Raw genomic sequence first — 25,329 nt, 5'->3', positions numbered from 1 at the left:
ACATGCAGCCTCACAACAACATGCAGCCTCACAACAACATGCAGCCTCACAACAACATGCAGCCTCACAACAACATGCAGCCTCACAACAACATGAAGATCCGCTTGGAAAGGTCCTCAAGGCGCAAGTCTCTTAATAACATGAAGCTTCATAACACCATGAAGATCCGCCTGCAAGATCCGCAATGAAGAAGTCTAAACGTTCAAAGGAGACAAGACAGTTCTGTTCATCTTGAATGACGTACACGACGAGACAACTTCTAAAGACAAAGTCAGTGAAAGCGGGATTGGGAGCTTCACAAAACGGAGGAATACGTGTAATATTGAATGCCTGATCAGGAGTGTTGCATACTGCTTGTCGTCACACTGCATCCATCCCCGCCGTACCAGGGTGTACCCCGGAGATGGCATTCACTAGTGTCTCAACACCCCCATTCATTGGTACGGGGACAGCGGGTCAATGGTAGTTCCCTTCTTTCCTGCATCAGGCGACAAGAGAGAAGGGCCTTGGACATGAGCTGAAAGCCACTGTCAATTCGATGCATGATTGCCTAGCAGCCTCACCTGCGACAGCTGTTCTCACACTTGAAGTTACACAAGAATCCCTGTGGCTTGAATCGCTCAAAGCCTGGACACTCCGTTCAACACATAAAGGTTGCCGTCCCTTTTTTCTTCTTTCTTTTTCTTCTCGGTCATCCTGCCACCTTGGACGCACATCCCTTTCCTTGAAACTCGTGCTCAACCCAGTCTTGTGCACTCACACTCCATTCACAGGCCACTTAGCTCACCTTCAGTGCCCCAGGAAATCGACCATGGCGACTACAGAGGATCAGCAGACGGGTCTGTACATGGCTCCGGCGACGCAGATGTTGAAACAGTTGGCGGCCCAGGAGGAAGCTGGCAACGCTCGTGCCGAGGGTAAGTCGTGTTTTCTTTTGTCCTCGAAAAGGGTATCACCGCTAATCATCAGGTTCAGAAGCTTTCGCCGCAACCGGCGGTCCGTGTCCCGAAGAGAAGAAGTCGTGGGAAGGATACCACGCGAGCATGGAGGACAAGAAGGAGGAGAAGGATGCAGCTACACTCGACGGCACCTCGGGCAAAACCAAATCCTCTGCTTCCCTTGCCTCCGAAGAACTCTGGGAACATTGGTTTCTCACCCTGCATCCCAACCCGGGGGAGAAGGTCTCGGTGATCACCCGCGGCGACCATTTCGAGGGGGACCTCCCCAAGGTACTCGTCGACCTCCCGGAAGACTGTCGCGCGTTCCAGGGAGGCCGGACCATCGAGATCTGTCACCCCTACACCTTCTTCCTCTGCGACGACGGCAAGGCCTGGGTGTCCTGGTACCGCGGCAGGTTCATCAGGTGGATGGGCCCCGCCGTGGCCGACCTGGGCCAGATCCGCAGGAGGGTGTCGGGCACCGACACCTTCCCGACCGACTTCATCGGCTCCAAGAGGGAACGTTCGGCCTTGCTGGAGGCGGTGGCAACGGTCGAGCGCGGCCAGCTGTAAAGAAGAAGCCGACCACCGTGACGAGTTGGCGGGGGAGAAGAGGTTCTCGACGAAACGACCTGGGGGGATCTCGTGCATGACACCGGGGGGGTGTGCGAACCGTGAGGACATGACACACACACACACACACACGACGGGGTGTCGCGTAGACAGGGACATGGCCTGCCTCGGCTCATTGATAGCAACTTGATATACCTACCGGTATGGTGGAATACTCATGATGAATACGAGCATCATTCGCCAGGGCTTACATAGTCATTAACTTTGGGATGATTGCGCAGTTTACCCCTCACCAGAACAGGTACTATTAGGTAGTCCTACACAGCTCAAGAGTAATCCTCCACTACCATCAGGCAGATTTACCATTCTTTACCATTCTTCTTCTCTACCACCATCAGGGCGCAGCCAAAGTCGCACCTAGAAATAATAATAATATGATGTCACTGTCTGACACTCTCCCCTCCCCTGATTGGTCAAAATATCTAGGATCATTGTGCACTTTTGAGCCCTCGATATCTTGGGAGTTATAAACACAAGCACAACACTCAAACAGTTAGGGCTTGCACTCAATACATTCAACATAACTCACGCTCTGTCAATCCAACAACAAAATATTCAAAATACCTTTCGGTAGACCTAACTTGCACTCGACACAATTCACTGTACAAACCTTTCGAAATGGGATCACAACCACAACACCCAAAATACCTTACGGAAAAGACTTGTACAGTATGCAAGGGTTCGTCGGTGTTGGAGACTTCTCCATGCAGTGTCTCTTCTATGACGAGCAGTGCAGGTCCACACCAAGGGCTTCTCGGACCGTTTCCAGTGAGACCGACTGACTGTCGACTATAGTACTTATACCTCTACCACCTAGCACTCCTGCAAACATGGCAGGTTCTAGTTCTTCAACGACAAGATATCCTCCTTATGCGATGACTTGACTATACCCATCGATACCCTGCAGAATCCATGAAAATTTTACAACGCGCAGTCCAACATATACCTGTTAACATGAACAAGCCACTCCGCAACATCGCAACGCAGGAAGACCTCCTCATTTAACCAAAAGAGACTGATGGGGTTGAACAGTTCGTTACACACTCACGAGAGAATCACCGAATGTTATACTCACAAGTTGTAGGGACTCTGTGGCCCGATGAAGAGCTTGGTGCGGAGTTTATTCGACACGCCCTGCGTTCTCGTGGGGACGTTCATCGAATTACACTTTAGAAGCCTTCTCTTTCACACGCCAATTGACTAGCACGTCTGGCATGAGCCAGAGAACATCTCACATGGACAAAAGAACAATAGAGTTTGGGTTTATGAAGTAATGGGACATGAATAATGCCAAAAGAACATCGTCGAGTATGGGGAACTCGACGGAATGAGGGTGAACTCGATTCAATCTGCGTTGTTCATCGTCGACAACGTATGAAAACTTTCATGTTTGGGGCCTGTTTTGATGGCAATCAACCAGGTCCTCATCGATTCCGAGAGAAAGAATGGCGCGGACTATCAACTCACAGACCTGTTCAGAGCGGATCATTCCCACCCAGCCCCGGCCAGAGTCTTCCAGTCAAACTCTTCAAAGGCCTCTCCTCTCCAACGGATGTCAGAGTCCTCGTCAACAATCAGCTGAAGGCTCTCACCCACTTTGCTGGTGGGCACCGCAGTCTTGCTCTGTCCCCTTCGTAGCAGATTGTGCTGTTCCACTGCTCGAGATTCTAGGAACGACGCGCGCTCATGGCCGGAAGTGCCAAACCTACCCCCAAGTCTATACCCAACCCAAGCCCTGAAGTTCTGCAGCGGATTCAGTCTCATATCGACAAAGACTGCCGAGCAGGCTGAGGAGTGCTGGACATGTGAATATCGTCGCAATGCTATTTCCGAAAGCGGGGCTGGTAAAAAGGACGAAGAAGCAGAGCTGGGCACCAACGTACACGACCCCTTCTGCCTGCGAGCTCGCAGAAAGGCTCCAGAAAGAGAGATGCGATGGCTGCTGTCTCCAACGTGAGCAGAGTCAATCGTCTCGTCCTAGAACTCTTCCGGCTTCAGTCTGCCTTACTGGGCCGCGGACTCGACCGCCACCACGGCTACGCAGGGAATGAGTGGACTCCGATACCTGAGACCGGCATGGATGAGACTGGAGAACGCATCGATCGTGTGGCACGACCCTCTCAGAAGAGATAAAGGACACGTCCGAGTGTAAAACACTGTTCAAAGAGCAGCCTCCCTCCTCCGCATCGTATGAGCGTTGAGGTCGGTAGCAACTCACACGCTCAAGGTTGAGTGACATATCATACCAACGCACCTTGGACTCAAGCAACGAGGTCAAGAGATGACTGTACAGGCTTCCACCGACACACCCCCTCTCAACCTGCGAATCATGGACCGAACTAAACGCAGAATCCACAGACTCGATACACAATGCTGCTTCGGCTAGAGATTCAAAACTAGACGCGACAGTGATGACACCGAACGGTCCTGAATGACAATGGTCAATGTGGAAGGTGGGAATTGGCTCGAGGGGCGACTGGACAGTCCCCCCAGTCGAACTGATCGCCATCCGTAAAGCGACCGAAATTCTCAAGATGCGGACCGTGAACGAACCCGACATGAGAAAGGCCCTGGGCAAGACCACTACCATGATCAGCGACAGCCAGTCAGCCATACAAGCGATTGCGAATTCTCGAAACCTTCGTGTCTACGCAAACTTGTCACGACACCGAAGCCACCTTTTGACCTAACCGCGAGCAGTTCACTCTCGGCTGGTATCTTGTGCCCACAGACAGGAACTCAGGGACAAAGACAGGTGTATCTGCGGAGCAATCGAAACCGTGACGCACGTGGTGGTTGGACTGCCACGAAGTTGCGCGAGGAACGGTGTCAACTGAGGAAATAAGTGTAGGTGATGCGTCAAATGGCATCGCAACCTTGCTCGGAGGACGACCTCGGAGCGGCGCAAGGCAGTGTGAGCAAATGTGGGAAGCAATTGGAGAAGCTCTCAATGCAGTGCTCGAAAATCCGCGGGAGGCATCCTGAAGATTCAAGTCGCGGGCTCCGGCAGCACAGCCGAGCGTACAACATGGGCCTCGACGGGGGCACAAACTTCGCGCATGGAAACTTGGTCACGGCACCGATGGGAGAGAGGGATAACTTGGCTAGTGGTTAGCCTGCATATCCCAAAGAGAGAGGTCAGTGTGATTGAAAATCAGTCTAGTCTAGTTCCCAGACTTGTACAACCACGACATGCAAAATACCGTTTGGAAAAGGATTTGTAACCCACAACACCCAGAATAATCAGGACTCACTACATGGTAATTCAAAATAACCCTTCTGATGAAGTTGAACTCAACACGCCCAAAATATCATCTTTCAAATGGACTTGCAACCAGAGACATCCAAAGAGCCTTTCTGAAGGAGTTACAACTCGTCCGACTGGCAGAGTTATCAAAGGTCTGGCGAAGGGATTGTGTCAGACGGGATGCAGCCTTAGATGCCGGTGATTCAATTGTCAGGTCGGCCTTCTCCTTCCACCTCGTCGTCACCGACTCATCGACGTGCCAACAGGCCCGGTCTCTTTCATTCACTGCAATTCAACCATCGACCCTGTAGACGTCGGTAGGATGCCTGGAAAAGCATAAAAGGTCGCGTCCGCAGGTCGTATGCTGATCCGATGCGCGCTCACCAGGACCGACGTCCTATCGCAGGAGGAGCGAACTCGAGTCTCGAATCATGACCCTCTTCAAAAACGACCGTTGCTGAATGGGACACATCATATATTGCACGTGGACTCAAAGCGGCACGTACAATAGTACTCGGCGTGGTTGAATCACGCCATTGTACACCCACACAGCCCGGTGGGACGCAAATTCAAGCCGAAAAAGCAGAAAGCGTGGACGATTGATTTGAACGAGTAACCCTTGATGTCCATCGTCGACGACCCATGTTATGAGGAAAATGACAAGAACTAGAAGGAATTGAAGCCTGTCGGCGCGCTCACTCACTGTCGCGTCGTTCGGGGAGAGAAAACAAATGTCATGGTCGGACGGCGCGGGAAAAACTCTTTCCTACACCCAAGTATGTGGCTGCTCGATTACAATGGACTGAACGGCACAAGACATGGAATATGGGCATATGGAGGACGAGTACTAGGGACAGACGCAGCCTTTTTTGGCAAAGGTCCACGTCAACGCGCAGGGTGGAGGAGGAACTTCATCAATCCCGTGTAGTCCTCAAGTCCTTCAAGGAATGGGTACTATGCTACTATCGTGTACGCCAGGTATCAGGAGTGCAAAAAAAGGGACCTTTTGTTTTCATGCGTAGAGCCCGGGGCAAGGGTTTCATTTCGTGTCGCATAGTCGCGACAAGACCCGTGGATGAGCATAACTCGCATCTTTGCTAAGTATTCCTTTTTCGAATGAACGAAAATATCCTCTGCGCCTATGTCACTGCCGGAAAGATTACGCAAAGTCATGTTCTCCGAGTGATGAATCTCTCAACGCTAAGGCCCCTTTCGCGCCGTGGGAATGATCGCGTCGTTCATCGTTAGAGGGAATCGGGGAGCTTTCGAACAGGGTTCGTCAATAAGACCATTCACGAGTCAAAGTGCTCCTCAGAGCAACATAATAAAGAAGAGAAAGCTTGAGAGTGAATCTATGTACATGAATTACCATGGCTTCGTAACATTTTCCTGTACGCGGTTCTCTTTCTTTTCCCTAGATCATCCCATCCAGTGGTGTAGAAGCGGTCAACGGACTCCGATGTACCCAATGGACCGAACGCCCAAACATGACGTTGACACATGACTCTTCTGATAAAGTGGTGATTCTGTAGAGAGAGATTCCTCACATCCCATGATGCCTTGCCTGGCCTCAACGAGCTGCACAGCCACCGAAGATGCAACCACACTTCAAGCGGCTCTCCCTCACACTACCATCTCCTTTGCAACTTCGTTGCTGTTGCCCTTTGGAATCCCGGTGAGAACTCGACAGACGGTGTCACCCGTTTCGGTGGCCGTGTCTCGTTTGCCGTCATCTTGAGATGCTTTTTTCTGCACATTTGGACTGATCTCTTCGAGCGGCATGTCGTCTAGATCAGTGCGGCGCCCATCAGAGGCTGACCGAGGGTGTCTTGCTGATTGAACTATGTGTCAACATGTAGGTAAACTTTTAGATACCAGGCTTGACGCTGCTGGGCCGCAAGTGCTCCGACCCAACTTCCACTGTCTGATTTATTTGGGAAGACAAAATCTTGTTGTAGGATATGCCATTCATGTGGGTAGTGTCATCTTCGCAGAGTGCATAACCCTCCAAACGCAAAAGTGAATTGTTGATGTCGTCGGAAGTCATGTTGAAATCCCAAGACACTCTCAATGCTTCGGCCATCTTCCTGATCTTCGTCAGAGCTTCGTAGTCTTCTCGAATTCGGTCTTCGTAGCTCCTCTTCACCGATGTCGTTGCTGGTAGTGCTGGAGTAGGATCCAACGCCAGCACCGAGTTCTCCTGCCCCGACTAGGAGCTGGTGACCGAGTGGAATAGATATATATATTTAAGGCCGGGCCTGGCCGCCCACGACCCCTTCTCTCCTCAATCTGGACAGGCTGATGGCCCTGAACCGGGCGCCCGAGCTGGCGGTCCATCATTTCACCGGAAAGGATCGGGTTGTCTCTGATGACATCAAGTCCTGGCGACGAAGTGCGGTGGCGCCCAGGGGCACGGACACTTCCTCCAACGGTTCTTTTTGCAAGGGTAACTCAACTCGTACAGGGTGCCAGGGAGCTGGCATGTTTTGCATATGCCATGTTTTGTTTGCATATGAGAAGGTGAGTGTGTAAGGACCCCCCGGAGTGGGCTCGTTGGAATGGCTTCCACTCAGCTCACGCACGCTACTTCTCGCATCGTTGACTGAGGTGCTCACGCCGCCTGGAGACCGCTAGTCTACATTTGGTTCTTGTCTGTTGTTTCCACGATGAGGAGTGTTGTCACCCGTGTGGTAGGACGGGGGTGGCGTAGAACGTGTACGACATTTTCAAGAACGTAGGTTGGCGATCCGGAGGCGGGGTCGGATAGAAAAGTACCACCAAACCTCCATGCTTCTTCTTCTGTCGTTCATCTGAGACCTATTAGCCTGCATGACACAAATCATGAAGAATTTTTGATCATGAAAGTGCTGCCGATTCAAATCTCCCTTTTTTGCTTGTGTCGACGGGGTTTGGAATGTTGTCGCGTTTGCGGTAACGTTTGATCTCTCGATAGGCGGCACCTCCGAGTCGGAGTAGCGGATGGAATCATAATACGAAACGTTCACCCACAACACCGTGCAGCGAAACCGGAAGAATTCCAAACGCAAGTGTTCGGACCATCGCGTCAACCCAGATCACCCCATTCAAAATGCCGACTCTTCTTTGATGCCTCGGTCGCAAGATGGAGCCTGTGCTTGTATTTAGGAGTGATTGGTTTGTAGAAGCTGCGCATGGTCTCGCCAGGAAATAATCTTGGACAAGTCGCGGATCCCCAGTCGACTTTTACAGGTGTCTGATCTTCGGCGCGGCGCACTATGAAATGGTGTTGAGAACAGCCAACGACACAAACGGGACGGGATGTTGGTATAATTTGCAGAAATGACAAACAGAGGCAAGCACCGCGGTCTTAACGCCGCCCGCAAGGAAGGTAGATGGGCCCATCGGCCAATCTCGCGTGATTCTTGCTGTACCTGCTGCGGAATATCTTCTGAGACTCGTAGCTCTTCTGTATCTTGTTTCCCAAATGATTACCTACACTGCAGGCGTGTTCTTTTCGCCTTTTGACGTTTGCTGATAGTGGCATTCATCTCTCGTAGCTCGGTAACCTCGATTTGTAGGAGTGTCATTCGATATTTGATCCTGCTTGCCCCCTTTCGTAATTTGGTCAATCCCCGGACGACGTAGATTGACGTCGGAGAACTATTCTGATGTCCGGTAGTTTGGCCTAGAGGAATTCGGATTGTGAAGTAGTCTTGGTTGGGTTGTTTAGGTGTTCGGGAAGCCCAGATTGAAATAACCACTTCTGGGCTTGAGAGGAACAAGCCCTACTCCACGGGAAGTCTGCCCGGAGATTGCACTCAGTCGTACTTCTCTCAAAAGCCTCACAAAATGCCGAGCCGGGAGAGAAAGTCATCCTTCGTTGTATGCGAGATTCGGGCTCGGATGAGACCTTCAATTTGCGCGCAGTACGCCTACTAGGCCGAGTGCGGCAGGAGCGTCACCGAGGTGGTCGAATTCCGGGAGGGCGACCTGCTCGAGACGCTGAAGACGGATCTGGACAACATCGATCTGTTGTTACTTGACAGTACGTATCCTTTCTTCATCGTATTCTCTAACGGCGCAAAACATGGCATGTCCAGTGCCTGGAGGATGTGAGACGAATGAGCCGGCATGTAGAATTGGTCGCTCAATATTGTCGCCGACGGGAATTCTCCAATCTTTTAGCATGGTGCTATCTTGTTTCAAGATGAGAGGTGGCGTTTATTCTTGACAATGAGACAATGATGAACGGCGGGACCACACAGTGTTGCGGATTGACTTCTTGATTCACTGTGGCCCATTCTCGAATGCCAGGCCGGGTCATTTTTGGCTTTCCTCTCCTTTCGGCGCGGGTGACAATCATGGATGGCGTGATCTGACCCATGGCGAAGCCGGTGCCGTCGAAGTTGTAGGTATCTGCATCGGCGATTCCATAGTTCAAGAATGTACTTTTGACCCCTGTGAAGAACAGGAATTTTTTCAAAAGGACCGAGGCGACGAGATGGGATTCTATCCCGAGAGTCCTTGTGGACGTCTTGTCGAGGGAGGTTTACACAGCTGCTTCCTCTTGCTGTCTCTGGGTCCCCGGTCTCCCTCGCGTCGTTGCAGGAGACGATTGATTGACATTGAGAGTAGGAGGACTTCAAGGTCCGGTCCTTGGTTTTGGGCGAGGAGACTGGGAAGGCGGTGACCATAGATGGATATGCTAAGAGCCAGGTGATCACAGCCAAAACGTAGGTTGATACCTCGCGAAGTTGAAAGCCCGGTTGTTGTAGATGCGCGGCGCGTCGCCATCGTGCAGCATAATGCATCCCTTTCCAAGACTTGTCAGTGTCAACATCGATGATTCAGCTTGGTGTCGCGCGTCGTGCTTTGAATCCCGCGAGTTCGTGGGGTGTGGCCATGCCTCTTTAATCGGCTGTGTGTGATGATGCGTCAATGTTTCTTCCGATTGTTTTGACAACGCCCCGGGTTGAGGTTGACGTGGTTCGCAGAGTTCCGTACGTAATATGGTCCGCAGTCCTCGCAGGCATATTCATCGACACTTCTTGCTTCGCTTTCTGGTTTTTTCGAATCCTGCACACCTTTCCGTGGAACCACCTCTCTCGAGGACAAATTTGTATCAAGGAACCTCAACGTCCTCTTTCGTTGGTGGCTTTCGCTTGTAGACCGAGGGACTTCGTAGGGTCGATCTGAGTGATACCGAGTTTCGGTGTTGTTTTTGATGGCTTAAATAGCTCGAGACGAACGATCCGGGATTCGGTTTGAAGTAGATACATCAAGAATTGATGTTGTCGGTGAAGTTGCGAGGACGGGAGGTGGTGGTGACCTGGGCGGATTGAAGTGGTCAGCTCGCTTTGTGGACTGCAGTACGATTGACACTCGAAAACAATTTGTAGACTCGGTATCACAGTAGAATCTAGTCACGACTGAGAAAAGACATTCTGGCCGCAACAAAGTAGAATCAATGTGGACCTGCTGGCCGCAGAACGAACGACTTTGGCTGGTGCTGGTTGTTGCTCTGACTGGTCACTGGTGATGGGTCAGAGGTAGGAGATGAGAAGTGAGAAGGAAGGAGTGAGGAGTGAGAAGTAACTAATTGTCAGAGAACTACTTGACAAATGTAGAGAGACTATGGTACAGTTGGTGCTACTCTGGTACGGGTTGGCCGCGGGGTTATGACTAAGTTACTGTTCTGCTGGTGAAAGGGATTATCGCTAAGTCACGGGTTACTCTGGGCTGCAAAAAGTATGTAGACTGCGACTTACCTGCCGTAGGAGGGGCAGATGACTAAGCTACTGTTCTAGTACTGGGCTGGTGATCGTTCTCGTTCTCGTTCTTGTACTCGTACTCCTGGCTGCTTGTTCGCACAACGAGAATTGTCAGGATCCTGATCATGTGACTAGTGCTGGAACTTACTTTTGCCTGCGCTGCGGTCTCTCATCCATCTCGGTCGCGATCCGTCGTCGGCTTTTGGCCGCAAGTGACATACCTGGTTGGACGTCAGCGCGAGAGAAACAACAAACAGAGAGCTCCGAGGTCAAACCTACACCGGCCAATACGCGTGGATCCTCGTGTCCTTGACGTCCGGTCTCGCCCGCGCCACGAGGACCTGGACCTCCTGAAGGGTCCACCCGAGGAACTTGGTCAAGGGCCGCAGGGTCAACCCTTCGATGCCCGCCAAGATGTTGATGCAGTTGAGCGTCCCGAGCGTCTTGTAGTCGGGATCCGCGGGCCAGTTGTTCTGGGGGACCCTGAACCTCTCCACCCTCACGTCGACGAAGCCCGCCTCCCGGAAGAGGTCCCCGTACCGGGCGGCGAGGAAGGGGTCGCGCCCTCCCGCCCTGAGCGCCTGACACCACGTCCCGATCCACCGGCGGTACGGGCCGTCCGGAGGGATGCTGTCGTCGTCGGACTTGGGCGGGCAGACGTCCTGGATCTCGAGCCACCCGCCGGGCGCGAGGCTCTCGTACGCCTGCCGGAGGAGCTCCCTGGGGTCCGAGACCGAGCCGATGAGCAGCCGCCCGTGGATGAGGTCGAACTGACGCTCGAAGCCCCAGGGTTCCTCAAAGTCCCAGACCCGAAAGTGACAGTTGGGGGGCACCAGCGTCGGCTGGATCGGGCTGAGGTCGACGCCCAAGACCCTGGCCTGTGGATGTCGGTCGGCCGCCTCGATCGCCCAGTTGCCGGTTCCGGTGCCGACGTCCAAAATCTCCGATGGACTGTCGACCGGGGAGACGTACAAGTCACCCTCCAAGATTTCGAGACTGAGCTCGTGTTGATGATCCAACCGGTGCCGCTCGTGTTCGTCGTTGGGGAAGAGATACTTGCCGTCCTTGTAGGCATGGTACTTCCGACCGTTTTCTTCCGGATATTGTTCCAGACTGGATCCGATGGTGGTGTCGTCGGAAAGGGTTTCTTCACCCAACGTTGAATCCGTCTCGTCGGCCGTCACTGGAAGCTCATCTTGCTCTGTCGTCGACATGGCGATGATGTATTGTATAGATATCCGATTGGTTGTAAGACTGGTTCCACCATGTGCCGTAGATAACAGAACGGAGATTTCAGACAAACAAAGTGACGTGAAAAGGAGAGGAGACGGCCGGAACTAATAAGTCCTTTCGAAGGGGGACACGTCCGCAACGGGTAAGGGCGTTCATGCCAGGCGATCGTACTGTCCAGAGAGACCGTGAGTCGTTGTGTGAAGGGACCCAAAACAATCCCTTCGCTTAAACCCTTGATATCCCTGCAAGTCGGTGTGATTTTTTGTCGGAACGGCCAAGAGGTCTCCCGGGTGGCGTAAACAACGCCCATCGATACGTGTCTTTACAACTCGAGTAATGGGCTCGGATCGCTCCTTCTACAGCCCGCACTTTGACGCCTTTTTTTACCCATTCGCCTCCCACAGGTGACGTTCATACATGAGACGCAGCTCCGCGGAGGGTACACACTATCATCGTATAAATGGCAAGTAATGATACAGTACACACAGGGTTCGAAGTAGTCGCCGGCAATGGCTCCTAATCGACCACTATCGACGTCCGGGTTACAGACATGGCCAGGGACTCGGCCTGGATGACGTCGCCCAACTGGAAAGAGTGTCGAAGTGACTGACCGGTCCGAAACTTGGACAGGCGTCGGCGAATGAACATCAACATGCTTCGAATCTCCTCGTCTCTCCTCTTCGTCCGTAGGCAGTCCGATATCGAATCCTTGATGATGCCTATCACAATCATCCCTCTCAGTCGAGCCTGGATGATTGCACGGTGACGCTCCAAGGCGTGACAGTAGTACATTTGTGCGACCGCCCAGGAACTCCTAACCACCCGGGTTGCCCTCTGGAAAAACCAAAGGGCGTAGAGTTCTCGGGCGGCCTGGAGCCCCCAACACTCCACGTCCTCGGGGAGGGGTTCAAGTGGGCAGTATTTCGAATCCAGAGTCAAGCGGACGGGACTCTCATGGACCTTGCGCCGCAGATTGGGGAGATGGGCGTTTCGAACGAGAACTTCCAACGACCCATCGTTGAGAGGTGAGATGCTGGGCACCTGGAGGAATTCTCCCACCGTCTCATCAAGATCATCGACCATGTCGCCTAGGTCGACGATCTCGTGGCCCTCGGGAGCGATCCGTACGAGGGCGTATTCGGCGTCAATGAGCTCCGCAGCTGTTCGCCTGGATCTCGTTGAGGTCGTGACCATGTTGGGGGGAAGACGTGGACGTACCGAAGGGGGTAAGATGGAGGTGACCACGAGCGTCCATCACTGGACGGCGTCTCGGAGCCAGAAATCATTCCGTCCCGCCTGAGAACTTGTGACCGCCTCGGGTTCCGCGAGGTCCGACTGTCAGCAGTAGAAACTGACGCGATGTCTGGAACGTCTTCATCCTGGTCCATGATCTCATGCGATTGGCGTACGAAGTGCCTGTGACGAGGGGACAAGTAAAGTGCGAATGCGGTCTTCTGGTTTGGAAAGGAAAGGTCGTGACAGGGCATCGAAAATGGAATCGGAGGTTGCGAGGCACCCAAACCGGTGAGAGAATCACATCATACAAACCGGGCGTGAAATGATGCCTGATTATATGGCTGGGATGGCTGGGATGGCTGCAGGCCCGCGAAATGAGCCATTGAAACGCGCTGCAATATCACAACCACTTCGTCGACGTGAAAGGAGCCCAAAGATGGACGTTGTGGCGCTGTGGTGTCGCAGGTTCCAATGTGTCAAGGTGAGGATGCATCCGAAGTGGCCGCTGGTTGAAGGTCGAGCCCTAGACTTTCGCTGTTGCACGCATCGTTAGATGAATCTCCTTCCGTGATACCTTCATACTTACCGGATACAAGCCATTACAACAACACTACTCGGACCCCTGCTCCTTGTTCTTTCGTTGCTCCTAGACCCGGACTTTCACCGTGGTATTCGGTAGAGAGTGCATCTTGGGCGCTTTCAGGGAAATCCCGATTCCCACCTGTCATAACCTGTACCATTGTTTCCCCCTTGCTTGACAGCCAATGGAACTTTCACTAGCTCCAAAATGAGCATTACTGGTCAACGAAAGTCATGGAACTTTTGCTCTGCCGGGGGATTGTTGGGTCACAGCCGGATGACAGGTGAAACCACTTTGCCCGTGATGAGTGGCTGGAAGTCCGATGGTGTGGGTGTGTGTGCGTGTGTGGCTTTCGATCGACGAGGGAAACTCTCGAGATTTTTTGTTGGCTGGCTGAGTGGCTTGTTTTGGTTGCTTGCCTAGGCTTTTCGTCGCCTGGATGTGTTCGCTTCGGTTCGGTCAGGCTGAATTTCGGATCGCTGCCTTTGATGGCTTTGCTACTTATCCCATGGGAGTACAAAGTGATTATTCGGTAAAGAATAGCTTCTAAGCATGAGTTGTGACAGTTTGCGCCTTGCTACAGACTAGACTCGCTTGCTAATATTTGCCGAACAGGTATTTCCGGACCAGATCGTGCCTACCCATGACACGCTACCAGGATCTTAATCATGTGACTATTGCTAATACTGCGGCTGCGCCCTCAAACGCCCAGTTTAGTACTCCGTACAGAATCCTGTCAATCCACCCGCACAAGTCGTGGCCGCCCATTGATTTTTTGCCAGCCTCAAAGAGACCGAGGTGGTGGCAGGAGATTGTCCCCGTCTACCAGAAGGAATCATCGTAGTCCTCGACGGAACGACGTAATTCACTCCCCCAAAGGTAATCCCGGCACCGCTCACGGGCGTAGTCGATGTCACCACGTGGTAGAAAGTGACTGGCATCAACAAATCAGTCAGTACGCACGACCACTTTGTGAAGGATCAGGTTTGACAAACAAGCTGGTATTCTTCTTGACCTTGAAAATCTCATAGGTCACCGTGTCGAGGTCGGCCTCGGGATTGGTCTTGCAGTACATGTCGAGGAGAATGTGCACATACATGGACGTGTGGGGTGGGACATAATGGTAATAGTAGTCGTCTCCAGGGTCCAGGCCGAATTTGGTGAAGAAGTCGTTGATGATGGCCTCTTCTTCCATGGCGTAATCCACACAGAATCGCAGCACGACCCGCTTCGGTTCGGCGGTGGACTCCATGTTTGGGGTTTGCTTTTGTTTGAAAAGTGTCACGCGGTGATTGGAGACAGAAAACTCGTGAGTTGCGGCAAAAGAAAAGGAAAAAAGTGACCGAGGTTGTCGTTGTTCTTATCCGGACGGGTAAATCTTTGAGTGAAGACCAAGAAGGCGGTGATACCGGGTGACTTTTGTGGCAGTAGCAATGTGGGCCCACGTGACCCGACGTGATTGTGAAGGCAAACTGTTGAGAGGCTGGGGCTGTCAAGAGGAGAAAGAGAGAAGAGAGAGAAAAAGAGGGGGAAAGGGAGCGAGGGAGGCAGGGGCCGTACCGTGATTTCAAAAAAGACGGGCGAAACTTTACAGTAGGCGCAAGGGGGGGAGTAAAATCTCTCCTTGAAAAACAATAAACTACTCCGGTGATAGTTTCCGTAGAGAGTGAGGCACTCGAGTGCTGTCTCCGGGTCTTCCAAGATCCCCCCAATTTCCACCACTCACAATCTATACGAAGAGTTGCATCTTGAGGCGTCGGGGGACGCTGCTTTCAGGGAGACTCCCAAATCCCAACCTCTCACAATCTGTACCGTTGTTTCTCCCGTGCTTGATGGCCAATGAATCCTTTCACTAGCTCCAAGATGAAGTTTCACAAAAAGAAAAGACGCATGGAACTTTTGATCTACCGGGGGATTTTGGTGTGACCGACAAAAGCGATTACTCGGTACGGAATAGCTTCTTCGCATGGTCGCGACAATCTTACGCGCCTTGCTACCGACTATTGTAGACTCGGGCGCTAATCCTCGCCAACAAAGTTTTGGTTTTTCGGGCACCGATCGGGTTGCCTGCCCCATCCCACGCCTAAACTGTTTTCCGGTTAGGACGCCTAAATGTTGTCCGGCAAGTCCCCGTTGGTTTTTGAATTGGGCTCGCCTAGCGTACATTCTGGGCGCCAACGGCACATCTCTTTTTTTCCCACTTGCCGCGATCAATTCTAGCGTACAGGATGGATTCCAGCCAATAACTCCGTACACATCATTTTTTTCCCACTTGCACGTCATTTTTTCCCACTTGTCCACGTCCCCGTTTTTTCTCTGAACCGCACTAAAAAAACCCCTTCATTTAGGCTCGAGTCGTTAGGCTGCCGTGGTCGATCGAGGACCATATCTCGATCCAAGTTATGGGGCCAGTCAAACCGGGGAAGCGAAATGTCTCAGTGGATCATCCAATAGTATAATCCATCCCCTACTTACCCTGGAATCAAGCTGAAAGCCTTGCCAACAGGAGAGGGGTTGATGGCCGAGTTGTTGCAGGGGATCATCCAATAGTACCATCGATCCCTTTCCCTAACCAAAACTGAGGCTTGCCAACAGGAGAGGGGTTGATAGCCGAGTTGTTGCAGGGAATCATCCAACAGTACCATCGACTTTATCTCTCAACCAAAGTTGAGGCCTGCAGGTGAGGCTGGCAAAGTGTCTTCGAATTGATCGAGTTCCCCTACTTCGTTCAAGGCGGCGTAGGTGATCCCCACGAGAAAGGGCCGCACCGAGTCAGAAGTCAATAAAGACCCGTTTGGCCGCCGTTGCTGTCATGACTGGTCCTGATACAAGTCTCTGTCTCTCTTCTATCTCTAACTCTCTCACGTTTCCCCACCCCACTCCCTCACAATTAACCAAAGCTTCTTTTTGTTCCACCACGCTACACCCACCAGAATGGACGCGGAAGCTTACAATATGATAGGCAAGGTCAATGAAATACTCTGCGAGCACCATCGACTCGGAACCATCCCGAGCAGAGACCAAGGTGGTTTGTTGACCCGACTGAGCCTAACCTTTGACCCTCCCCTACACGTTGAACGATCGGATGTACGGTGGGGGAGAGGAGAGGAGCACAAGGAGGCCAACCGTCGATGGCAGGGGAGGCAAGCTTTCAATGTGTACTCTGAGGTTCTGGACCGTCGTCCAGATATTTTTCTGGCCTTCGTGGTCGCCCGTCCGGCATCGAGGTGTATCGGCTTCAACGTGACGGAGTTTCTGAGGCGGTACAACGAAGCCTATCCGGATCGGAACTTTGCCCCGTTGGACAATGATGCGAGGGAGCTCCTCCTGCACACATCTCGAAAGGGTAATTTCTCAACCAACGAACGTTTCCAAAGGTTCCTATGCAAAATATTCCCACCGAGTTCGTCTTTTCTCACTCTCTCTCTCTCTCTCTCTCTCTACCTCTCTCTACCTCTCTCTATTTCTTTCTCTCTCTCTCTCACACACACACTCTCTCTACCTCTGTACCTCTGTACCTCTCCTTCTCTCCCTCATCGCTGGAATGTTCAATCCTAGCTAACCAAGAGTAGCTCCACGACCTATAAGCGCCGTACAGACTGATTCCACCATTTGGCACAGAACGACCCAGCTCGAGACTTTCTGGAACGAATTTGGCTTTGTGATCTGGGGGTTTTTCGACAGTTCCCCGGGACGAGAGCATGAGAAGGCACTCAGGTGGGAAACTGCAACAACAACAACCGGGTGTATCCTGGGCAGCTACAACAGCGGTGTCACCCTGGACGGCATCGTCACTTTCAACGTGGGCAAGGCTCTCAACCTGATGCGGATCTTGTTCCCAGGTGCGACACTCCCGCCGCCGCAAGAGCAAACTCCAGAGGGGTGGTATACGACGGACACTGCCTACTTCACGCTCACCGGGGCGAACATCAGCGGTCTCTTGTCGCTTTTCCCCCCCGAGATCTGCGATGCGATCGAGGCCAGCGAGCTGCGAGCCTGGGAGAGGGAGCACTTCTTGACCGAGACCACGGACTGCGTGACGCTGAAGGTGTGCCGCACCAGGTTGTACCAAGGTTGCCTCAGTGTACGCGTCGGAGGGGAGGTAGGCCTGTCCATCCTCGACAGACTGTTTCCGGGATGATTCATACCAACACGTGACGGGAGATTGTTTTTCTTTTTTGTGAATGGTGTCTTTTTTTTGCTTTGGTCGAGAGACGATTTGGACTCTAGTACTCAGCAGTCAGGAGATGGCAGCTCACCTATATCTAGCAGTTTACCGGCAGTACCGGCAGTAAATTCTTTCTCACCAGTAGAACTGTAGCTTGGTCATTTCCCCTATGAGCAGTTTACCCCTCACCAGCACAAGAGTAATAGTCTTAATCCTCTGCGACCATCCCAGGTCAATTCAGGTCTAACTCTTCTGTGCAACTCAGTAATAATTTTTGGGAAATAATATGATGTCAGTATCTGACACACTCCTCTCATCTCATTGGTCAATACTGTCATTCATTCTATTCATCTCGGATGAAATGCGCAAGTATTTAAAATATCTAGGATAAATGCGCACCGAGCTCAAACTATCCAGGATGTGTGTGCACCACACTTGATGAACACAGCCCAAGATGATCAGGACTCGTGATTATTATTTCGCAACACACTCAGAATACTCTTCGGAAAGACTTGCATTTATTATTGCGTGACACACCTCAACATATCATTCAAAAAGAACTTACAATCATAATAACACTCTAAATACCATTCGGAAGGACTTGCACGCAATACATCCAACATAACACTATAACAGTCTTTATTACTACAACAGTCTTGTTACTACAACAGTCTTGGTACTATTATAACAGGAGTAAACATGGAAGCACCAGGTGCGCACAGGGCTAGGTCTGTAACCGCAACAACAACAACAAACCTCAAACTCAGAGGTCTTCCTGAACCGTAAAGACTCTTTCTGTAATCTGTACTGCAATCCTGCAACACCCTGTAGACAATGTCGACAATCTCGTCAACCTCAGAGACTCGTTGGCACTCGCCGCTTAGTCGTCCTTCCTAGTCACCTGTGTCCGTACAGGCGCACTCGACACTCACGGGGCCACAAGATAATCGGGTTACTCATTCGGTATCACGCACCTAGGGCTCACAGTCTCTGGAGAACAACGCACTTATACTCAAGGAAAGGAACTCATCTCATTGCTTGGTCACCTGTTGCCATAGCGCGTTGCACACCTCTATGTGTACTATACTTATTACTATCTACTCACTCTGATGTCGCGGCCAAGATACTCATACCGCCCCACACGCACACTTACAACAGCTAATTACTAGCTACCAGGAGACATCTTCATCATTTCCCAGAACACTACAACAGTCTTGTTACTACAACAGTCTTATTACTCGCCGCTTAGCCGTCCTAGCCACCTGTCTCTGTACAGGCGCACTTAACATTCACAGGGACAGAAGTGTCACGAAATACTACACCTACCCCACAGGATTCAGGTGAGAAAGGAGTAGAGAATAGAGCCCTAGGACAAGGGCCTAGGGATTACGTGAGAAAGGACGCGGTCAGCACGTATAGCCTCGGAAGGCTTTAGAGCACATTACATCAAAAGAGGAGAAGCTGTACAAAACCTGCCCGACCCAACTCAGGTGGGAGAGGTTTTCTCTCCCTTCTAAGCGTCGAGTCGTTGTACCATAGGACTTCATAGTGGAATACGATTCGGTTACATCTTTATAGCGTCTGTATCAGTGGAGATCCTGACAAGTAGGTAGTCATGTTACTTATTCAGCATCACGCACCTATGGCTCACAGCCTCTAGGGAACGACACGCTCATACTCAAGGAAAAGAACTCATCTCATTACTTGGTTACCTGTTGCACGCTGCCTCCTCTGTTATGTGCCATCCTTGTTGCAATCTACTCATTCTGATGTCGTGGCCAAGATACTCATACCGCCCCACACGCACACTTGCAACAGCTGTTCACCGGCTACTAGGAGATACCTTCATCATTTCCCAGTACACTACAAGATTGTTGTAGTAATAAGACTGTTGTAGTGCTGACAAGTCTCCGAGGTTGATGAGATTGTCGACATCGCCTACAGGACGTTGCAGGATTAATCTGCGCCGCTCAGGTTAACAGAAAGAGTCTTTACGGTTCGGGAAGACCTCCGAGTACGAGGTTTGTTGTTGTTGGTTGCTGTTACAGACCAGCCCTGTGCGCACCTGGTGCTTCCTTGTTTACTCCTGTTATAGTAGTACCAATACCTCCTCAAGATACCCTTTACCATATCAACTTCATGACGACAATCTTGAGATTAATCTGCTCAATTCTTTACACCTTCATCCTGTACAATAACTGTTGTCTTTTCCGGGCCGAAGACTCCTTTCATCACTCCTACGCATTCCTATTGTCGATAGTCCTTTCGATAGTGTGTCAAAACACCTATAGCAGTACGTTTCTTTGACACACCACTCGACAGTATCATCAACAGTCCAGCCAACGAGAGCCAAAATCGTCGGCGCGCGAGTCGTTGGCGTCTCGTGGTGGCAGATATCTATTAGACGTGGCCTAGAGCCTCCCTTACGGCGGACTCCGTCGAAACGGACGGTCTGGTCTTTACAAGTCGAGGCCTATTCCTAGGGCTCAGTACGCTCTTTTAATGCCCCAGTTTTAACACTCATTCCTCTATCTATTCCATCCGACGAGGCACTCGTTGTTGAGGCAACTGCTTCCAGGGTCTCATTCTCTAGGCCTATTCAAATGTCATCGTTTTGGCAAGTTGATGCGGCAACGAGGAATATCTCAACCGGGAGGAAGAATTACGCTCCTTTTTACTGACACTGTGTAAAAATAGATAGCAAACAGCATTGTAGTCAAGTCATCGAGGTCAGACTCGATGATACATCATATTGGACCCCTGACATTTTGATTACCTAGTGATTGCACCCCGTCTAACAATATCCGATACGTTAAAAACACCTCGTCCAAACGCGGCGCACGACATTTGCAGCACTGGATGATTGACCAGTCGACGCCAACTCTCATCCCACGCTCAGGTAGACCGACTATACACAACGAGCGTGATGAAAGGAGCGCAATTCTTCTCATCAGACACGGTGCTTTTCTAATGCCTGAGACTGGCCTTGGTCTTTTTGGAGAGGTTTCGCCCGAGAGCATCGACGTTCGGTCTCCATACCCATCCGATTGTGTCAGGACAACTCAGAATGCCCACAATTGTTTTTGGCATCAGCACCCGGAGTAACCCGTATGGGATTTTTGTCTTTTGTCGTTGGCGCGCGCGCACAGGGACCATAGGACCGACCTTCCCTCCCATGAAAAGAGAAATTCTCCGTCCAGTGCGACGTTTCCCCAAGTCAATTTACGCTCAGGTGCGTACTCAAACGGGTCTAGACTTCTTAGATGAGACCTTCAATTGAATGCTCGACAAATATGGCATGGGCAATTGAATTCCTACGAAACGACCTCTTTTGATCGAGAAGAATGTTCGCAATCGACCTCGATGGTGTGAGGAACACAAGAATCGGAGCGCCGATGGGTGGAAAAAGGTGATTTGCGACGAATGATCCTTGGAAAGAGGCTGCTAGGAAACGCTCAATCTGGGTCTTCCGAACACCGTGACAAAAGTGGTACAAGGAGATGATGCCTCGTTCAAAAGAAAAAAGGGTTATCAACGACGTCTTATATCCAAACACTCGACGACCACATGCCTAGGTGTTGAGAACCAGGTCGCATCTCTATGCAGGACGATGTGCCTATCTACAAGACTAGAACCACTCAGGAACGGTCCAAGGAACATGTCATTCCGCGTCTAGAAATGGCCGCCGTCCTACTCGACAGATCTCAACCCCATCGAGAGCATCGATGCGATCCTCAAGGACAGACTGATCGAGCATTGGGCGCACCTGGTAAACGGTGACAGAACGGAGAAGGATCTAGAGGACCTAGCAACAGCCATCAGACTTGAATGGGACAACATCTCTCAGGCGACAATTGATGATGCAGTGAGGAGTTGTTGGAAAGAGGGTTGAGGCTCTGATCGAGGCGGAAGTGGTCTGGTGCTGAACTCAACTCAAACCGCTCCTTTTACAGGTCTCGTCTCGGCGCCCATTGTAAAAATACTCACCCCCAGGTCTATTTTACAGGCGGGTGTGGACCCCAAAGCAAACCACGACGCCTAGCATTTGCCTCCCCGAGAAAATAGTCTCACAGTCATCGAGGTCAGACTCGACATTACATCATATCGTACCGCTCTCTACAGGAATCAAATTACCCGCAATCCGAGGTTACACCCAGTCTAACACGAGTACCTCGACAGAACGAGAATATTCCCCCCAAGACTGCGGCCTCTCCCTTATTCTACAGTGCGCTCATTCTTTCTTTGTTCAACTGTCCAAAACGCAGTTGTTCATCCCAGCAATGCCTCTGCTTGCGCTGAAATCTTTCCTCGACTTACACCGGACTCCTGCCTCGCATGATCACGATTCTACGGCACCGCTGATCAAATCTCCCGCAACGCAGACCTTTGAGAACACCTCCACGGACGTTACTGTCAGCCAGATATGACACTGCGAAACGCCCTCAATAACCTCGTCTACACCGTCAAGGGTCCGGCAGAAAAGAAGAGACTCGAGGCAGAAGTATCTTGTGGTATCTATCTCTTTGTATGTGCCCCTGGGCAAGAGTACTCGAGACGACAAAGGTTGAGACATGAAACGAACAAAATGGCCATATCGGATACTCTAGCTGGTTCAATTGTTCCGCATCATTCAAATCTCCTCTCATCCCGGGTATCTCAACAGTATGGCCTCTCTGTCATGAACCGCCCGCACTTCTTTCCTTGTCCGAAACGCAGTTGTTCATCTCGCCACGCCTCTCCTCGCGCCGACATCTTTCCTCGACCTACAATCAACTCATTCTCTCTTATAATCACAATTCCATCTACAGCGTCGCCGATCAATGCTTTCACAACGAAGGCCTTTTTGAGAACATCTTTGCAGACGTGGCTACTGGCCAAATACGAAACTACGAAATTGCGAAACGCCCTCAATATCCTTGTCGACACCGTCAAGGGCTCGACAGAAAAGAAGAGACTCGAGGCAGAAGCATGTCAGGGTATCTCTCTGTAGTGTACCCTGGGCAAAACTCTTGGGACGACGAAGAATTAGGATGTTTATCCTCCGCCGTCGAATCCGGTTTGGATGGAATGAATAAAAGGCCCTTGAGCCTCGCCAGGAATACATCGCTCTAAATGACACCTGGAAACAGTCTGTACACGGCGGATACAAGAGTTCAGGGGAATGACGAAAATTGGGACGGATATCCTCCGAATTGATCTGGTTCTCGCTTCCAAGGAACTAACGCTATCAACCGTCAATTCTCAGTATATGGGACTGAACCTGGATCCGATCATCGTGCGATACTGATTCTCGGCGGTAACTCGGTCATCCGGACACTCTCAGGCTATACCGATGCCGCCCCTTCTTGGATGATCACGCCGCATCCAAGTCAACCCATGAGTACTTCTTGACGTCAAAGGTGGTGCGTTTAGCCGAAAGTCTGCGCAAATCAAGAGTCTCGTTTCATCAACCTATAAAGCCGAGAACAGAGGGCAATTTGAAGCCCCGAAAGAATTACAATATTTACGCCATCTTGCCTCTGAACTCTGGCCTAATCTCAGAGAAGGACCGAGCACTATCTATGCGGCCAGGGAGCATCCGAAGATGCCGCGCTGCTTATGACCAGGAAACGAGGAAAAAAAAGCAAACGAAGCCTCTCAGAGCGATCGACCCAGTGATCCGAAATCCGAAACCTGAAAGCTGCTCTGTTCTTATACAATGAACTACTCAAAATGACCTGTACGGAGTATATGGGGAAAGAGACGAGTTTCGCTGCCCAAAAAAGAAAACCGTCGGTGTGCAGCGCAATCGGCAAAGTCAACATCGAGTTCAACTGAAACCCGGCTGTTGCAAATAACCACCTCGCGGTATTCACCCAGTCCTCCACAGAGTGTTCGCAGTCGGGCGTCGGCACCGTTGTCAAGAATGTTCTTGGTAGCTCGGGAATCGCTCGGATGCCATTTGCGTCATTTTGAAGATGTTTTGACAGCCCTTCGATATGGAAGCTGTGTTGTCCTCCTTCAGCCGCGGCTCGCAGCCAGTGTACATTTATTCGAGCTAGCTCGTTGTCCATACTGATCGAGAAGTATAACGGTCCTTCATAGTCGAAGAATTCCAATCCGAAGCTGCGCCGTATCAGTTCCAGATTGCCGCTCAACGCGATGGCACCAGTACCTGCAGCCTGATCCGTTGCGATATCATGGGTTCCATTTGTGGCCTGCGACCTGAACTCGATCTCCGGGAACGAAAATTGAGTCTCCTGGTCCGGGACGGCGAAATCTCGGCCGAACTGAACGTCGACGAGGAGATTCGATTTGCGTTCCTGGTTCTCGGTGAAGGCTGCCTCGGACTTTCTGGACGTGGATATCGTGCTTTCGAGGCTGTTACCTGGCGAAGTAAGGAAAATGGGAGGGCTGCGGGGCATGTTTACCAGTGCCTCCAGAACGGGGGGTTCGTTTTCTGCCGATGTTCTCCGAAAGCAGCTGGACTCATCCAACCAATCCTCAATGAGGTTCTCCTTATCAGGTTCAGTCCGTGCTTCGGTCTGTTGTGGAAGCCCTACGCCTCGGACGCTTCGTGTCGTGGTTTGGTTCGTCCCCGGCATTGGCAAAACGCCGCCGTTTAGCTCTTCGAATTGGCAACATGATTTCATTACAGTTCTGGCTCCACATCTAACTACTCTTGTGTGCTCCTAGGCGTGCCGGTAAGGTCACAGGATCTTTGTCTTTCTCTTTACACCGATGGTGTTGCCTCACCAATGGTTTCTGCGCTGACCTCGTCCGCCCTCCTCTTGCGATTCGTTGCTGGCTCGCAGCTTGTTTCTATTGCAATCGCGGATTCTTGTGAAGGATCTTGGCCCTTCTTCTAAGGTTTCGTGGGCTCTGTTGGTTGCCTGCACCGTGGTCAGTGACAAGCGAATTAGGCAATCAAGTGGTACGAGGCAAAGGAACTGACCCTTTCCTTGAATCCTTCGGGTCTTTCTCCGATGCTCGGTTATGTCCTCGTCCTTTTCTTTGTCCTGGACAGAATGGCGCCATGCTCCTGTGGTTCTTCAGTCGGGTCGGATTCCAGATTATCCAAGGTATTTCCTACTGCTTGAACGGTCAGGCTTGACCTGCTGACGGTCACCCTTGTCGTGGCCTTTTCGTGCTCCGTCTGTGCCTTGCTTTGCCACACTCGCTGCCATATCGACTGACAATGAATAACACAAAGGACTAGTCCTCTATTCGTAGCTCACGCAAGGACGAAGTGTTGAGGAAGCGGGGCCGTGGATCATGAACGGTCGTGGGAGTTGCGGAGACTCAACATTCTGCTTACGCCGCTCAGAAGTTGGAACGGCCAATCATTGACACTGCAACGGAGCCAGCCTTGCAATTGATATCAGCCTTGTTGATATATGTATTGTGAAAGCTCATCCGCTAGCATCTTCTCTTCCAGGATGAGAACAAGTTCTTTTGTCATGGTAAAGAAGAACAAAGCCAGTAGACCAAATCTGTAGCCTTGCCTTAGTAGGTGGACCATGTTGGCTGTCACCGATCCCAGGGACTAGGACCGCGGCTCTTTG

The 25,329-nt window shown here is 51.4% G+C and overlaps 7 protein-coding genes across 7 annotated transcripts; 2 read left to right on the top strand and 5 right to left on the bottom strand.

Moving 5' to 3' along the window:
* Positions 1 to 811: 811 nt before the first annotated feature.
* Positions 812 to 1,511, top strand: PV06_08306 (uncharacterized protein; the record flags this gene model as incomplete). Its single annotated transcript, XM_016409625.1, has 2 exons — positions 812 to 917; positions 976 to 1,511. The coding sequence occupies 2 exons, from the start codon at positions 812 to 814 to the stop codon at positions 1,509 to 1,511; spliced, it is 642 nt and encodes a 213-aa protein (XP_016259933.1).
* A 2,504-nt stretch (positions 1,512 to 4,015) lies between these two features.
* PV06_08305 (uncharacterized protein) lies at positions 4,016 to 4,261 on the top strand (the record flags this gene model as incomplete). Its single annotated transcript, XM_016409624.1, has 1 exon — positions 4,016 to 4,261. The coding sequence occupies one exon, from the start codon at positions 4,016 to 4,018 to the stop codon at positions 4,259 to 4,261; it is 246 nt and encodes an 81-aa protein (XP_016259932.1).
* A 2,180-nt stretch (positions 4,262 to 6,441) lies between these two features.
* On the bottom strand, positions 6,442 to 9,591 carry PV06_08304 (uncharacterized protein; the record flags this gene model as incomplete). Its single annotated transcript, XM_016409623.1, has 4 exons — positions 6,442 to 6,605; positions 6,694 to 7,027; positions 9,089 to 9,255; positions 9,351 to 9,591. The coding sequence occupies 4 exons, from the start codon at positions 9,589 to 9,591 to the stop codon at positions 6,442 to 6,444; spliced, it is 906 nt and encodes a 301-aa protein (XP_016259931.1).
* A 1,252-nt stretch (positions 9,592 to 10,843) lies between these two features.
* On the bottom strand, positions 10,844 to 11,782 carry PV06_08303 (uncharacterized protein; the record flags this gene model as incomplete). Its single annotated transcript, XM_016409622.1, has 1 exon — positions 10,844 to 11,782. The coding sequence occupies one exon, from the start codon at positions 11,780 to 11,782 to the stop codon at positions 10,844 to 10,846; it is 939 nt and encodes a 312-aa protein (XP_016259930.1).
* Positions 11,783 to 14,439: 2,657 nt separating this feature from the next.
* On the bottom strand, positions 14,440 to 14,869 carry PV06_08302 (uncharacterized protein; the record flags this gene model as incomplete). The annotated part of the gene is made up of 2 exons (XM_016409621.1): positions 14,440 to 14,551; positions 14,613 to 14,869. The coding sequence occupies 2 exons, from the start codon at positions 14,867 to 14,869 to the stop codon at positions 14,440 to 14,442; spliced, it is 369 nt and encodes a 122-aa protein (XP_016259929.1).
* Positions 14,870 to 23,488: 8,619 nt separating this feature from the next.
* PV06_08301 (uncharacterized protein) lies at positions 23,489 to 24,369 on the bottom strand (the record flags this gene model as incomplete). Its single annotated transcript, XM_016409620.1, has 2 exons — positions 23,489 to 23,502; positions 23,556 to 24,369. 2 exons carry the CDS (start codon positions 24,367 to 24,369, stop codon positions 23,489 to 23,491), a joined length of 828 nt encoding a protein of 275 aa, XP_016259928.1.
* A 217-nt stretch (positions 24,370 to 24,586) lies between these two features.
* PV06_08300 (uncharacterized protein) lies at positions 24,587 to 24,951 on the bottom strand (the record flags this gene model as incomplete). The annotated part of the gene is made up of 3 exons (XM_016409619.1): positions 24,587 to 24,657; positions 24,720 to 24,806; positions 24,858 to 24,951. 3 exons carry the CDS (start codon positions 24,949 to 24,951, stop codon positions 24,587 to 24,589), a joined length of 252 nt encoding a protein of 83 aa, XP_016259927.1.
* Positions 24,952 to 25,329: the final 378 nt, after the last annotated feature.

This window comes from Exophiala oligosperma (genome assembly GCF_000835515.1).
Source record: "Exophiala oligosperma strain CBS 72588 unplaced genomic scaffold supercont1.8, whole genome shotgun sequence".
Classification (NCBI taxonomy): domain Eukaryota; kingdom Fungi; phylum Ascomycota; class Eurotiomycetes; order Chaetothyriales; family Herpotrichiellaceae; genus Exophiala; species Exophiala oligosperma.
Note: the sequence above shows the minus strand (reverse complement) of the source record. Positions and strands in the feature narration are given on the sequence as shown.